This window comes from Phragmites australis, chromosome 6 (genome assembly GCF_958298935.1).
Source record: "Phragmites australis chromosome 6, lpPhrAust1.1, whole genome shotgun sequence".
NCBI lineage: Eukaryota > Viridiplantae > Streptophyta > Magnoliopsida > Poales > Poaceae > Phragmites > Phragmites australis.
The window spans coordinates 17,829,762-17,842,077 of NC_084926.1; the positions used below are offsets into that span (position 1 = coordinate 17,829,762).

At 40.3% G+C, this 12,316-nt stretch overlaps 2 protein-coding genes across 4 annotated transcripts; one reads left to right on the plus strand and one right to left on the minus strand.

The window, feature by feature from the left end:
• Nucleotides 1–1,160: 1,160 nt before the first annotated feature.
• Nucleotides 1,161–6,404, plus strand: LOC133922014 (protein FAR1-RELATED SEQUENCE 12-like). 3 transcript variants are annotated; one of them, XM_062367159.1, is made up of 4 exons: nucleotides 1,161–1,408; nucleotides 1,995–4,186; nucleotides 5,862–6,031; nucleotides 6,181–6,404. In XM_062367159.1, the coding sequence occupies exons 1-3, from the start codon at nucleotides 1,348–1,350 to the stop codon at nucleotides 5,934–5,936; spliced, it is 2,328 nt and encodes a 775-aa protein (XP_062223143.1). In that variant the 5' UTR covers nucleotides 1,161–1,347; the 3' UTR covers nucleotides 5,937–6,031; nucleotides 6,181–6,404. The 3 variants fall into 3 exon arrangements, with proteins under 3 accessions (XP_062223143.1, XP_062223144.1, XP_062223145.1); XM_062367160.1 differs by having other exon boundaries at nucleotides 5,862–6,022; XM_062367161.1 differs by lacking the exon at nucleotides 6,181–6,404 and adding an exon at nucleotides 4,388–4,449 and having other exon boundaries at nucleotides 5,862–6,003.
• Nucleotides 6,405–9,695: 3,291 nt separating this feature from the next.
• Nucleotides 9,696–10,467, minus strand: LOC133922015 (histone H3.2). The gene has a single exon (XM_062367162.1). The coding sequence runs from the start codon at nucleotides 10,316–10,318 to the stop codon at nucleotides 9,908–9,910; it is 411 nt and encodes a 136-aa protein (XP_062223146.1). The 5' UTR covers nucleotides 10,319–10,467; the 3' UTR covers nucleotides 9,696–9,907.
• Nucleotides 10,468–12,316: the final 1,849 nt, after the last annotated feature.

Sequence of the window (12,316 nt, forward strand, 5' to 3'; positions counted from 1 at the left end):
CTACTGCTACAGTGCCCTGCATTAATTAATTGTGATTACTGAAGCAACAGTACTTCCGTTCACTGTAGCGTCGATTTCTACTGTTCGTATGTACTGTAGCACGTATTTGAGAGTGTTTGATTAGATATACAGGATACACGTATGAATATGTTTAGTTATTAAAAAGATAAACACTATATCTATTTATAACTTAATTATTTATAATATAATAATTTTATAATTATAATTATCAACAAATTATCTCTAATTAGTATTGATCTTTACTAATTATAATTAATTATAACTTAACATGTCACTGTCTATCGCTAATTACCTATAGTAATACTTAATTATGACTAATATATAGCTAATTGTTCTTAATTCTCACTAATACTAATTATAGGAGCTGACAGGGCATGTACCTCTTTTGGCCAAAATTTTCAGATGAGATGGTTTAACATCTTGATAGAATATTCTTACAATCTGTATCATTCTATCCTGAATGAGTTGGTACTGTTTATCTAACAAAATACAAGCATGACAGCATATCCGATTATCCCATACATATACCACTCTGTATAAGGGACCAAACACTGCCTAATTTTTTATTGCCGACGCGCTAGGCTGCTAAGGTGACCAGTCACTGTTGACCGAGGATTTTTTATATTTTTTAAATAAAAATTGCAAGTATATCTATCGATTTAAAAAATATATAAATCTAGACTCATGTCGCCCGTTGGAAGCAATATTTTAAATTTTTATCTTTTTTTATTATATAAGTCATATTTTTATTTGAAATTTTTTATAGAGCTATATGATAGTATCATCTACACCACATATTTTTTAAGAATTTTTCATAACTATTTATACAGTGTTTTAAATTTTAAAGTATTAGAACATAATATTTTTATTTTTAGCATGTCGCACTTCTAACAGGTGACAGGGTCAGATTTATAATTTTTCAAGAATGGTGCGCATATTTACAATTTTTAATTAAAATATAAAAATAAAAAAGTTCGTTAACCGAGCAGAGGAAGAGAGGATAGGGTCGGCCCAATCGGCTGTATGGGGCTGCCCAGCCGGGATAGGGTCGGCCCAATCGGAAAGCTAGCCCGACCCGACCCAGGAAAACAGACCAGAAACTGCCATGGTCCCAAGACCAACTCGGCTCCTCGGCCCACCTCACGTTTTGCCCACATCTCGCCGGCGAGGCTGCGGGGGGAGCAGCGGAGGAAGAAGCGAAGCTACCCAACCGACCAAGCTCGTCGCCAGACGCGGCCCGTGGGTGCGGCGACCGGAGCGGCGTGCCCTCGTACCTAGGATTCCTCCAGGGTACCGGTGTCCTCTCGCCCTCCGCAGCCGACGGCGATGAGCTCGTCCCTGCAGGGACCCCTGCTCGCTCCTGCTCCGCTGCCGCCCGCCCCCGCAGGTCTCTCGGTGCTTCCTTTGTTTCCCCTTTCCGATGCATATGATTCTTGCAGGCTTTCTTTCTACTTATTACTTGTGGAGTTGTAGTCCGTGGTTTCATGGCTACAGCAGTCCCTGGACTTCCAATTCGTAGCAGTATGGGCACCGGTTTTAGTTGGTGATCTAAGCTTAACACTCGACATGTGCAATAGCGCGCCCTAGTTCGACATTTCTAGGGAATGCATTTTACCTGTTTAACTCAGAGTCACCAAAAAAATTAGAAAGGAAAGATCTTTCTTCTTTTCCCAAATTTTCAAAAAATGTGCAAGCAACTGGGGCTGCTGTTCCATCCTGCACTAGGACCAGTACATCTGTGATTTGGTTAAATTGTCGCATTAGCTGTAGAATTCTGTTCTTCAAGGAGGAGACACTGCCCAAGTAAGACTATTCAACACCTGAAAACCAAATGATATCCATAATTCTGTATGCAAGTCTGCAGTTGACCAGGCTTCTAAATTTACAATGTTAGGCGCACGTCAGTTTGTGAATGATTAGACTCTGAATGATTTGTGTGTGTGTGTTTGTGTGTGTGTGTGTGAACACTTTAGGAGATACAGAAGCTGGTCAAAGCATTGCAAGTCTTCAAGCAACGACCGGGAATTATACACCACGGTTGGGTCAAGAATTTGTCTCTGAACTTGAGGCATACGAGTTCTATCTGTATTATGCACGGAAGGTGGGGTTCAGTGTCCGAAAGGAATATGCTAATAAAAGCAGGAAAACTGGCGAGATAACCTCCAGTAAGTATGTTTGTTCAAGGGAAGGTTTCAAAGCCCCAGATAAAAGAACTAATCATTCCAAGACTCCGCAGCCTCATACAAGAACAGGATGTAAGGCCAGTTTGGTCATGAGGCGCAACAACGATAATGCAAAGTATGAAGTCTACGCTTTTGAGCCGCAGCACAATCATCCTTTGTTTGTTCCATCCTGTGCTAATCCTTTGCAAAGGAAGTTAGGCGATTTTCAATCATCAGAAACCGATAACTCCAGTAATGTGACTAATGCCGGTAAATCCGAAAGCAGAAATTCTGATCTAGGTGACAATGCTGTTACTTCCAAAGAATGGCAATGCCCCCTGCGAACTAAAAGGCAACGGGAAATCAAGTATGGAGAAGCTTCTGCGATTTTGAACTACCTCCAAAACCAATCTCGAGCAGATCCTTTATTTTATCATGCTGTACAGCTGGATGCTGAAGATAAAGTTGCGAACATTTTCTGGGCAGATGTGAAGATGCTCACTGACTGTGGTCAATTTGGTGATGTTGTTTCATTTGATATTGTATCCAGAAACAACATGAGCATCCGACCTTTTGCTTCATTTATCGGGTTTAACAATTATGGGGAGACTGTTTTGCTAGGAATGGCACTTATGTATGATGATACTGTAGAATCATTCCAATGGCTGTTTGACACGTTCCTGAATGCAATGTCTGGACGAGCGCCTAGGACTATCTTTTCATGTCAAGATGCAACTGTAGGAAAGGCCATCTCATTGGTGATGCCCAACACATGTCATGCAATATGTACATGGCACCTGAAGCAGACTGCAAAAAGAAACCTAAATCACCTTCTTAGAGGGGACTGTAATTTCATGAAGGAATTCAAGGCATGCATCAATGATTATGAGGAGGAGATGGAGTTTCTCACTTCTTGGGAAGTTATGATCAGTAAGTATAGTCTTCATGGTAATGTGTGGCTGCAAAAGGTATTTGAAGAAAAAGAAAAATGGGCTAGACCGTACATGAAGTGGACATTTTCAGCTGGGATGAAGAACACACAATTGAATGAACGTCTGCATTCTGATGTTCAGGATTATTTGAGATCAGACATAGATATTACTCTATTCTTGAGACACCTTCAGAAAGTGGTCAATGACAGACGGTGTACAGAATTGGAAATCGAATTTAGTTCAAGGCTAAAGTTGCCAGGCTTCAAGATCAGAGCCCCTATTCTGATACAAGCTTCTGAGGCCTATACTGATATGATATTTCAGATTTTCCAAGAAGAATACGAAGAGTTCCAGTCAGCTTACATTGTGAGTTGTGATGAATGTGGCCCCTGCCGAGAGTATATTGTTGCCATTCTTGAGAAAGAAAGGAAGCATAGAGTCTTCGGAAATCCTTCCGAGCAGACTGTTTCATGTTCATGTAGGAAGTTTGAGACACTTGGTTTCTTGTGCAGCCATGCTTTGAAAATTTTAGATACCATGGATATAAAGTATCTGCCACATAGGTACATCTTGAAGCGGTGGACCAAATATGCAAGGAGTTCAACTGCTCCACAGATTCACAGTCGAAAAGTTCAAGAAGATACTACATTGGAGTTTTCTAGTCGCTACCGATACTTGTGCCCAATATATGTTAGACTTGTTGCTAGGGCATCAGAATGTGAGGAATCGTACAGATTGCTAGATCAATGCTCAGTAGAACTGGGGAAGAAAGTTGAAGAAATCCTGCAGAAACAAACTGGCATCGATGCATCAGCCTCTCAGCCTGATGTTGAGGACATCCAGATATCCTTATCTGCTAGTACCACGGACAATGAGTCAGAACGAGCAATGGATTATTCAAGCAATACAAGAGCAAAGAGACCCAAAAAGAAAAGTCATAGAGGTAAAAGTCAAACAAGAAGATGCATCAAAAAAGGCTTACAGAATAAGAAAACACTGCAGCCAGGCCAACCTGCAATGCAATTTCCAATGTTAGATGCTGCTACTCAACCTGGAAATGGTTTGTTTCAGGTAATTTCAGCATTGTCCTTTACTATAGTGGTGGTTTTGCATTACGCATCTCTTGTAGCTGAACAGCGTGATAGTAATCATATATTGAATTTATGATGAAAAATTAACCAAGTGTTGATTCACCTCTTGATGAAAATATGAATGTGCTATTGTACCTTCCTTTCTGCAAACCTTTCAGCAAATCCTTGTATTTTCTTTCAGGGTAGTGCTTCTATGCTTCACCCTTTTAATGGGAGTTGAACAATTGTAAAGCACTTGAAGGGGTAAGTAGTTAGAATCAAACCTTGACTTGTGCTTTATAATTTGTGTAATTCTAAGCATAGTACAGAACTCTTGTCAGATTTTTCTACTTCGTCAACGTGATGTGTCATATCAGACTTCCCTGCAAGCATTCAAATTTGTGGGGCTAGTAGGGGCCATGCCCCCCCCCCCCCTTTACTCCATATACGCCATTGTAAACATATTTGTTGACTAGATAAAAAATGTACAAAAGTTTCATTTGTCCCTTTTTAACGCAGACATGTTACTAGTTGGTCTCCTCATTGTATTTTTCTGGCTCTGTCCCTGGTAGCACTAGTCTTTGTTAAAGTTTTTTTTCATGTGTGATGGATCCTAAAACTTTTCCCTGTTTCCCTGTTATCCTGAGATTATCTAGCACTAGGCCTCCAGATTTCAACATTAGTTGTATGATTCATCTCAAGATTGTGTTAGTTGTGCATCTGTCCTGATTTTAGTGTCCATATGAAAGGCAGTAAATAGAAAGTTTCTAGTTAAAGAAAAAGGTCCTCTCCTAGCTTGCCATAGTTCAGCTGTTTTTTTTGTAAGACCTATATTTTAAAGAAGCCATTTTTAATACTGTCAGTTTCCTTCCATTTTCATGAATTTTAGTGTTTCATAAACCTTCTACAAACCCGTAATATCTGCAGTTGAGGGGGTTTCTGCTGAACCAAAACTAGCCATACCACCCATGACCAATTACAGGTGATAACTGGTTGACTAACTCTTGTTTGTCCAATGACTGACATCATGGATGCCTTGGTCTGAGGAATCTTGTTCTCACAATAGTGTCTGAGCCACAATATTTAGTCTAGAACTTCCTAATGCAGTCATGTCACGGTCCTTGGATAAAGGCCGCAACACGTATCTTTGTGAGGTGGGTCTGTGGGTGGGCATGGCCCTAGGGTACCAGGCTGCAAGGCCTTAGAGATGCACACAAGGAGGAAGGAAGTGACGCACCGGGGGGGGGGGGGTGTGGAGCAGTCTAGAGGGAGGTAGAGACTAGAGAGATATTTGTGCTGAAGAAGACAAACTGATGCAGTTCACTATGTTTATTTGTCAAAAACAAAGGATGATAACTCAACAGGAGTGTTCCTTACAGATGGCTGCTAAGGTTATTTGAATTGAACTAAAAGATAGGGAGCTAACAAACTGAATCAGCTAATAGATCCAGTGCGAACAAAACTACTCTTATCTTCTGCTGGTGATGATCTTGTGTGACTTGTGAGCCCATTGTGGATGCCACTGAGGCTGCTGTGATGATCATGTGTGACTTGCGAGCCCATTGTGGGCGTCACAGAGTACAAGCTTGTGCCATAACATTAATGCGTTTTAGGAAACCTGAGCTCATTTCATTTCAGATATTTAGTTATGTTAATTGCTTCCTTTTTCTATCCAGGGGATTGACCTTTCAAGTTCATTTCCAATGGGGCAAGTGCATTACGAGAAAATGCAGCCAGGCTTTAAGTCTTAGTTTCACAAAGTCATTGCCTTTCAGGAACTAGGTTTCGCTGCATATCACGCTTCTTACCCATCAAGTAACACCAACATAGCCAGCAGGTATATGATGTGAGTTTCCTATTTCCTTGCCTTGTCTTTTTAAGTCAACTATGTTTTCATCAATATTGGGCTCTGTCACTTCTTAGCCAATGAGCAGTTAACAGGGGACAAAGATATTACTCCTGGTTGATTCTTCTGTTTGTTTTCCATTTTTTCAGGGCTTGTAGTGAATAGTGATAGCGCATTTCTGTTCTGATGGAATGGACCCACCACCTCAAGTTCAGCTATCTATCAGTCAGCGACTAGAAGCCAGGGACGGAGTTTAGTTATGGCCAATAGGGGCAATGGGCCCCCTTCAATATTGTAATCCTTTGGTAAATATAGTGCATATTAGGTCTAACAGCTAAATTTACTTGAAAATGACCACCTCTTTCTTGTGTTATTTGTCCTATTAAGTGTTGGCCCCTGCTTAATTTGAGCTCAAGCTCGGCCACTGCGCCACTGCTGGAAGCTACCATGGACACACAGGTGACACAGCACGCACAATGCAACGACCAATCACAGCACCCTGCAAGTTTAATATCAGGCTGATTTCTGAAATTCAGATGGCTACTGTGCATCGATCGGCAGCTGGAGGCTTAATTTCAGATGTTTTCTGAGTATCAGTCGCGATAGGCTGCCCGCAACAGATATTCACCTGGGTGCATCCATCATCAGTACGCAATGCATGGGTCAGCATTAGGGTTGAAGCCCGCTTGATTTCCTACAAAAACTAGGGTTGAAAACGAAACGGAAAATCTCAAACCATTCGATGCTGTTTTCCAAATTTTTCTGATCGTTTTTCGATTTCTCAAGAACTAATATAAATTCGGATCGATTCCGAACCGATGAATACAAAAACAAAATTAAAAAATCTAGTCTGATTTTTAATCGTATTTTCAAAATACCATATTTCACTAGAATTTTTTTAATAAACTTTGAATATTTTTTTTTAGACTCAGACTATTCTAATTTTTATAGGTATCGACTCCATACCAACCAAGATGCTTTAAAATAGTAAGGTGATCAGTTGTATTTTAGTCATTTTATATTTTTTTTTATATAATCGATGGGTTCTTTGTAATTTTTTGTCGTAATACATTATGGTACTTATATAATAGATTTGTATTGTGGTATCAATATATTGAATGGATTACAAATTATTTAGTGTGAATATATTGTATCTTATATGGTTGAGTTATCACTTATTGAGTACTTAAGATTAGTGTTGTTGTATGGACGAGTTATGAGTCATATCGTTATATGGTCAAGTTAAAATTTAAATGTATCTCGTCGGTTGTATAGACACTTACCGTTTGAGTCATGTTCTGTGGACAGTGTTTCCGATCTAAACTATCGGTTTTCAACTGTAGTCGATATGTTTTCTTTCTGATGGTTTGGTTTTCAAAGTTTCCTATACCTCCGATATCGTAATCGTATCTGATATTATCATTTTCGATTTTGATACCGAGAACAAATGTGAAAATTAAAGTGATTTAGGACATTTTTCGATCATTTTCAACCGTTTTCATCTCTAACAAAAACTGCTCAAATTTCTCGAATTTCAGTGAAGTTAAAAAACCAAAAAAATAGTTCAATTTTGTAAAATTGATAACTAATCCATCTGAGCTTCAAATCAAGTGAAACAATTTTTGTTTGTTTCCTTGTAATATGATCTACATGATAAAAGTATTTATACTCATAAAAAATTTGGTTTCTAGCAAAATATATAATTGCTAAACATAGTTAAATGCATATTTAATTATTTACTAATTCAAAAATTATGAAACCAATATTGTTAGTCTTCTTACATGGTATTGTGTCTTTTAAAAATACATGAACTAATGAAATAGTTATTGTAACATACATGATTGTGTAAATGTGTTGCAACTAGATTAATTCATAACTCACCCATCACACATCCAAAATTAGTGAAACCATTTTTATTAATTACTTATAATATGTTTTATATAGGAAAAATAATGGTAGACAAGGTAATTACAATGTTGTTTCTTAACATGTTCACTTTATACTTGTGAACTTTGTAAAATTCATGGAGAAATTAATAAAACTTAAAATGAAGTGAAACTAATTTTAAAGACCCTCTTAAGATATGCCATACACAAAAAAATATATATATGTTTTTGCATGTTAAACTTTTCCTTCACATGATGAGCCAAAACATCCTGTTCATATGGCCTATTTCAGTATTTTTCTTTATTTTCAAACTTCCTCTCTATGAATATGATGCAAATAAAATTATTTTTGAATTTTTTTCACATGGGGTCTTAGAATTGTTTCTAGTATTTTTTTAGAAAGTTTTGTGGTTTTTTTTAATTTTTTGAATTCAAATTCAAAAACTAATCGAACTTAAAATACGGTGCAAACCGAATTGACCGGTTTTCATAAATATGAAGCGGTTTTCGATGGTTTGTGAACCTTGGTCAGCATACCCCTTGCAACAAACAATGATCCCTATATAGCAACTGTTAGATTATTTCTAACAGATACTCTAAATATTTATTTTCTATAATATTATTATAATATTTCGTAACACTATTACGGTATTCTTTTTTTTATTTCCAGTAACTATCATATTTTCTAACTTACATTATTCCCTTCCTCCTTTCGAATACATAATCATCATTTATAAACAGTGATACGGACGGAGAGAATCCTCACATTTGGAATACCCTTTTCTCTTCCCAACACTATAGCATATTGTAGCAGTCAAAACCATCTCTGAGGCTAATATCGGGCACTATAGCTCTCGATACCATCGCTGCTGTAGTTGGCCTTAGACGGAGCAAGATGGGCAGAGTTTGCAGTATGCCATTGTAGGTAAAAAGAGAAGCACATCCTGTGCATAAGCAGGTACTTCAAGTTTTTAGGCCAGATCAGCATAGTCTTGGCTGCTCCTAGTTCTAATAGATGGCATACAAGTCTTTCACGTTGTCTTGTGATGATCCTGTCTTTTGGTATAGAGAGATTCCCATTCCTCACCCGCAAATGCTTTCAGCTTTGTATCTGTCCAGAAGTCAAATCTGCAGCTCTTTTGCTCAGGATTTGTATCCTAAACTAACCAGTTGTATGTATCCTCAGAAGATCATGAAATGATGGTTTCTTCAGGGTCGTGGTTGCCTGAATCGTGATTTGAAAACAGATATTTAGGCCTCCTTTGGACTGTAGGATTTTCATAAGAATTTTGAAGGATTTCAATATTTAGGAATTTTTCCTATAAAGATCATTTGGAACAAAGAAATGAACTTGTCAAATTCCTACGAAATGACTTCTTTCATTAGAATTTTAGAGAAATTGTAACATGATATCCATCCACTTGAAAATTTTCCTTTATGCCTCTCTTATTTATTTGATTTCTATGTTTTTACTACACTCCAACCAAACAATAATTCGTACATTTTTCCTATTTTTTATTCTATAGGATTCAAGGTGCTAAAACAATCCAATCTTGTACTTTTCCTATGTGTTTTCAGAATCCTGTAGTCCAAAAATACCCTTAACCTGAGCATTTCTAAGCGAAATGCTGCTTACTGAATCTGATGGTGACAAGCAGAACGGTGACCATTGCACACAATCTGCAAGAGGTTTCATAAGACCAGAATCACAAACTGAATGCGCTGATGAGACCAAACTGATCATGGAGATAAGTGCTGAGACAGCAACTCACATGGGGTTTCCAGAGCACATCTCATTTCCATTACGATAAGAAACCACTACAACAGCATTGCAAGATAAAGAAGGTTACCCAGCGAATCTCCTAGCACAAGCATAAACCACACTGATGCTAACACACCACCACAAAAGAACCCAAGAGAAACACATATCCTACAGGCAGACATCAGGAGGAGAACGAGTCGACAGGCGACGACGGCACCAGGAGCTCGCTCAGGCCCTCTCGCCCCTGATGCGGCGCGCGAGCTGGATGTCCTTGGGCATGATGGTGACACGCTTGGCATGGATAGCGCAGAGGTTGGTGTCCTCGAAGAGCCCCACCAGGTACGCCTCGGCGGCCTCCTGCAGCGCCGCGACGGCGGACGACTGGAAGCGGAGGTCGGTCTTGAAGTCCTGCGCGATCTCCCGGACGAGGCGCTGGAAGGGGAGCTTGCGGATCAGAAGCTCCGTGCTCTTCTGGTACTTGCGGATCTCGCGGAGCGCGACGGTGCCCGGGCGGAAGCGGTGCGGCTTCTTCACGCCACCCGTGGCCGGGGCCGACTTGCGTGCTGCCTTGGTCGCCAGCTGCTTGCGGGGAGCCTTGCCTCCCGTCGACTTGCGCGCCGTCTGCTTCGTGCGGGCCATCGGGGTTGGTCAGGAGGAGGACGGCGAGCCGGCGGCGAGGAGGCTGAAGATTTGGGTTGGATTCGAAGTGGATTCGAGCGATTTGGAGGTGACTCGAGACGGACGGTTCGGGTGGGTATTTGTAGGGAGAGTGTGGGGAGGAGGCGGAGCGGCGGTTTTTTTTGGGTGGGGGGTGGGTGCGAGGACGAAGAGGCGTTGGATGGGGATGGAGGGTGGGGATGAGGCGGGCGGTGTGAGGGGTAGGGATCCGCGGGCTGGGCAGAGGTGGATTCGTATTGGCTGGCGTTGGGGTGAGGTGGATTGACGGGCCCACATGGCAGTGGACGCGAGTGGTTTTCGCTTCTTCCGCCCAGCTTTGGCGCCGGCGGTGAAAATGATCCGCCGAGGCGGCGAGAATTTTTCGTGTTTGGGCGCTGGATTAGGATTTCGATTTTGAAAATAAATCGTACTGAAGCGCGGCGTGTGCTTAACTGCGTATTGTTGTAAAAGTTTTTAAAGTAAAGTCTAATACATGCTCGCATAGCACGTTTTAACACACATCTCAATAATATTGGAGGCTTACGTAATCTCATAGTCACACGTTTTGACCACTAATTATATATATACATATATCATTTCTCTCAAATTTTAATTTTAAAAAAATATGAGCACAAGTCTAAAGTCGAATGGATAGATCTCACCATAATAATTCTAACCAACAGCTCAATTTGCATTATTGCTCATTAGTAGTGGAGCAATTTTTTCCATGACAGTATCTTTCTTTGCGAATTTACAGTATGTACCTTTATATGTATTTAGGTTTGGTATATGAAAACTATTACGTATGGATTAATCTCGAAAGGTATCTTCAAAATATTATAATTTATATGATTTAAAACTTGTGTTTCAATATTCGAAACGACATTTCTTACCTGATGAATTTTTGGAACATATTTGTAGCTTTCACGGATGGAGGCTATTTTTTAATAGTTTGCCCGCTTTGCATATCGGGAGGAAACTTTAGGGTGATTGGTTGTCTAAATAGGTTTTGCGCATATATATATATAGCTAAATAACTTTATCGTGGGATTAAGAGTGATCGATAATATTTTAAAGTCACTTACGTTATACTGCGATAATTAACCTGTAATTTTCTATACGAGTAACAACAAGTCGAGTGGTGCTGCCAAACATATGTACATTAAGTAGCATATTGTGAAATATATAGTCCATGATCAAATAATAAGTGTCAAGTATATAAGTACTAAGTCAATGTTTGCAGATCCGCTTACTAAAGTCTTACCACTCTATATTTTATGTGATCATGTTGCTGGCATAGGGTTATTTGAAAACCTATTATTCTAGATTAAAAGGACCATAAAGTAAACCAACTTCCATTAAGTATAACGGTTTTTTCATTTCGAGATAGGGTGGTATATTATAGGTATTTGGGTTTTAGTGGCATTTTATTGGCCGCTTTAATGCTTTATCTTGTTGTGCTATTTCATTAAGTGTGGACTTATGATGTTAGTCTTTCGATCAAGGGGAAGAATGTTGGATTTAATCTCGGCAAACTAGCTAGCATGATCTAACTAGAAACCAAAATTTCAGATGTAGTCCCATCCCCACACACGCCACCATCGATCAGAGGTACAACCAACGTCTTGGTTGTGGTCTTGTTTCACCAACGCTACAATATAAATGGGAACACCGGATCTCATGGGGATATCTATCTGTTGGTGAAATGGGATCGGGGGGTCCCCGACTCCCGAGGCCACGTCAGCAGCGGTGCCATGTGGCGCCATGCCTTAGGGATCGCCTCCTCGGGAGGTCCCCGAGGGCCCAAGGAAGACAAGCTCCGGGAGAGGGTGCTCGGGGCCGTGAGCAGTGGCCTCCGAGCACCCAGGTTCCCCGATGACAAGAGAAGCCAAGTTCCGGGAAGGAGTGCTTGGGGCCCGGATCAGTGGCCCCCAGGTGCTCGGAGTCCCCCGAAGACCCGGCATGGACAGTACCGGGAGA

Excerpts from the sequence above, each read along its gene's own strand:
- LOC133922014 (XM_062367159.1), top strand. The coding sequence starts at position 1,348 with ATGAGCTCGTCCCTGCAGGGACCCCTGCTCGCTCCTGCTCCGCTGCCG. Across the intron at positions 1,409-1,994 it reads GCTGCCGCCCGCCCCCGCAG|GAGATACAGAAGCTGGTCAA; the intron begins GTCTCTCGGTGC and ends TGAACACTTTAG. Across the intron at positions 4,187-5,861 it reads CTGGAAATGGTTTGTTTCAG|GGGATTGACCTTTCAAGTTC; the intron begins GTAATTTCAGCA and ends TTTTCTATCCAG.
- LOC133922015 (XM_062367162.1), bottom strand. The coding sequence starts at position 10,318 with ATGGCCCGCACGAAGCAGACGGCGCGCAAGTCGACGGGAGGCAAGGCT.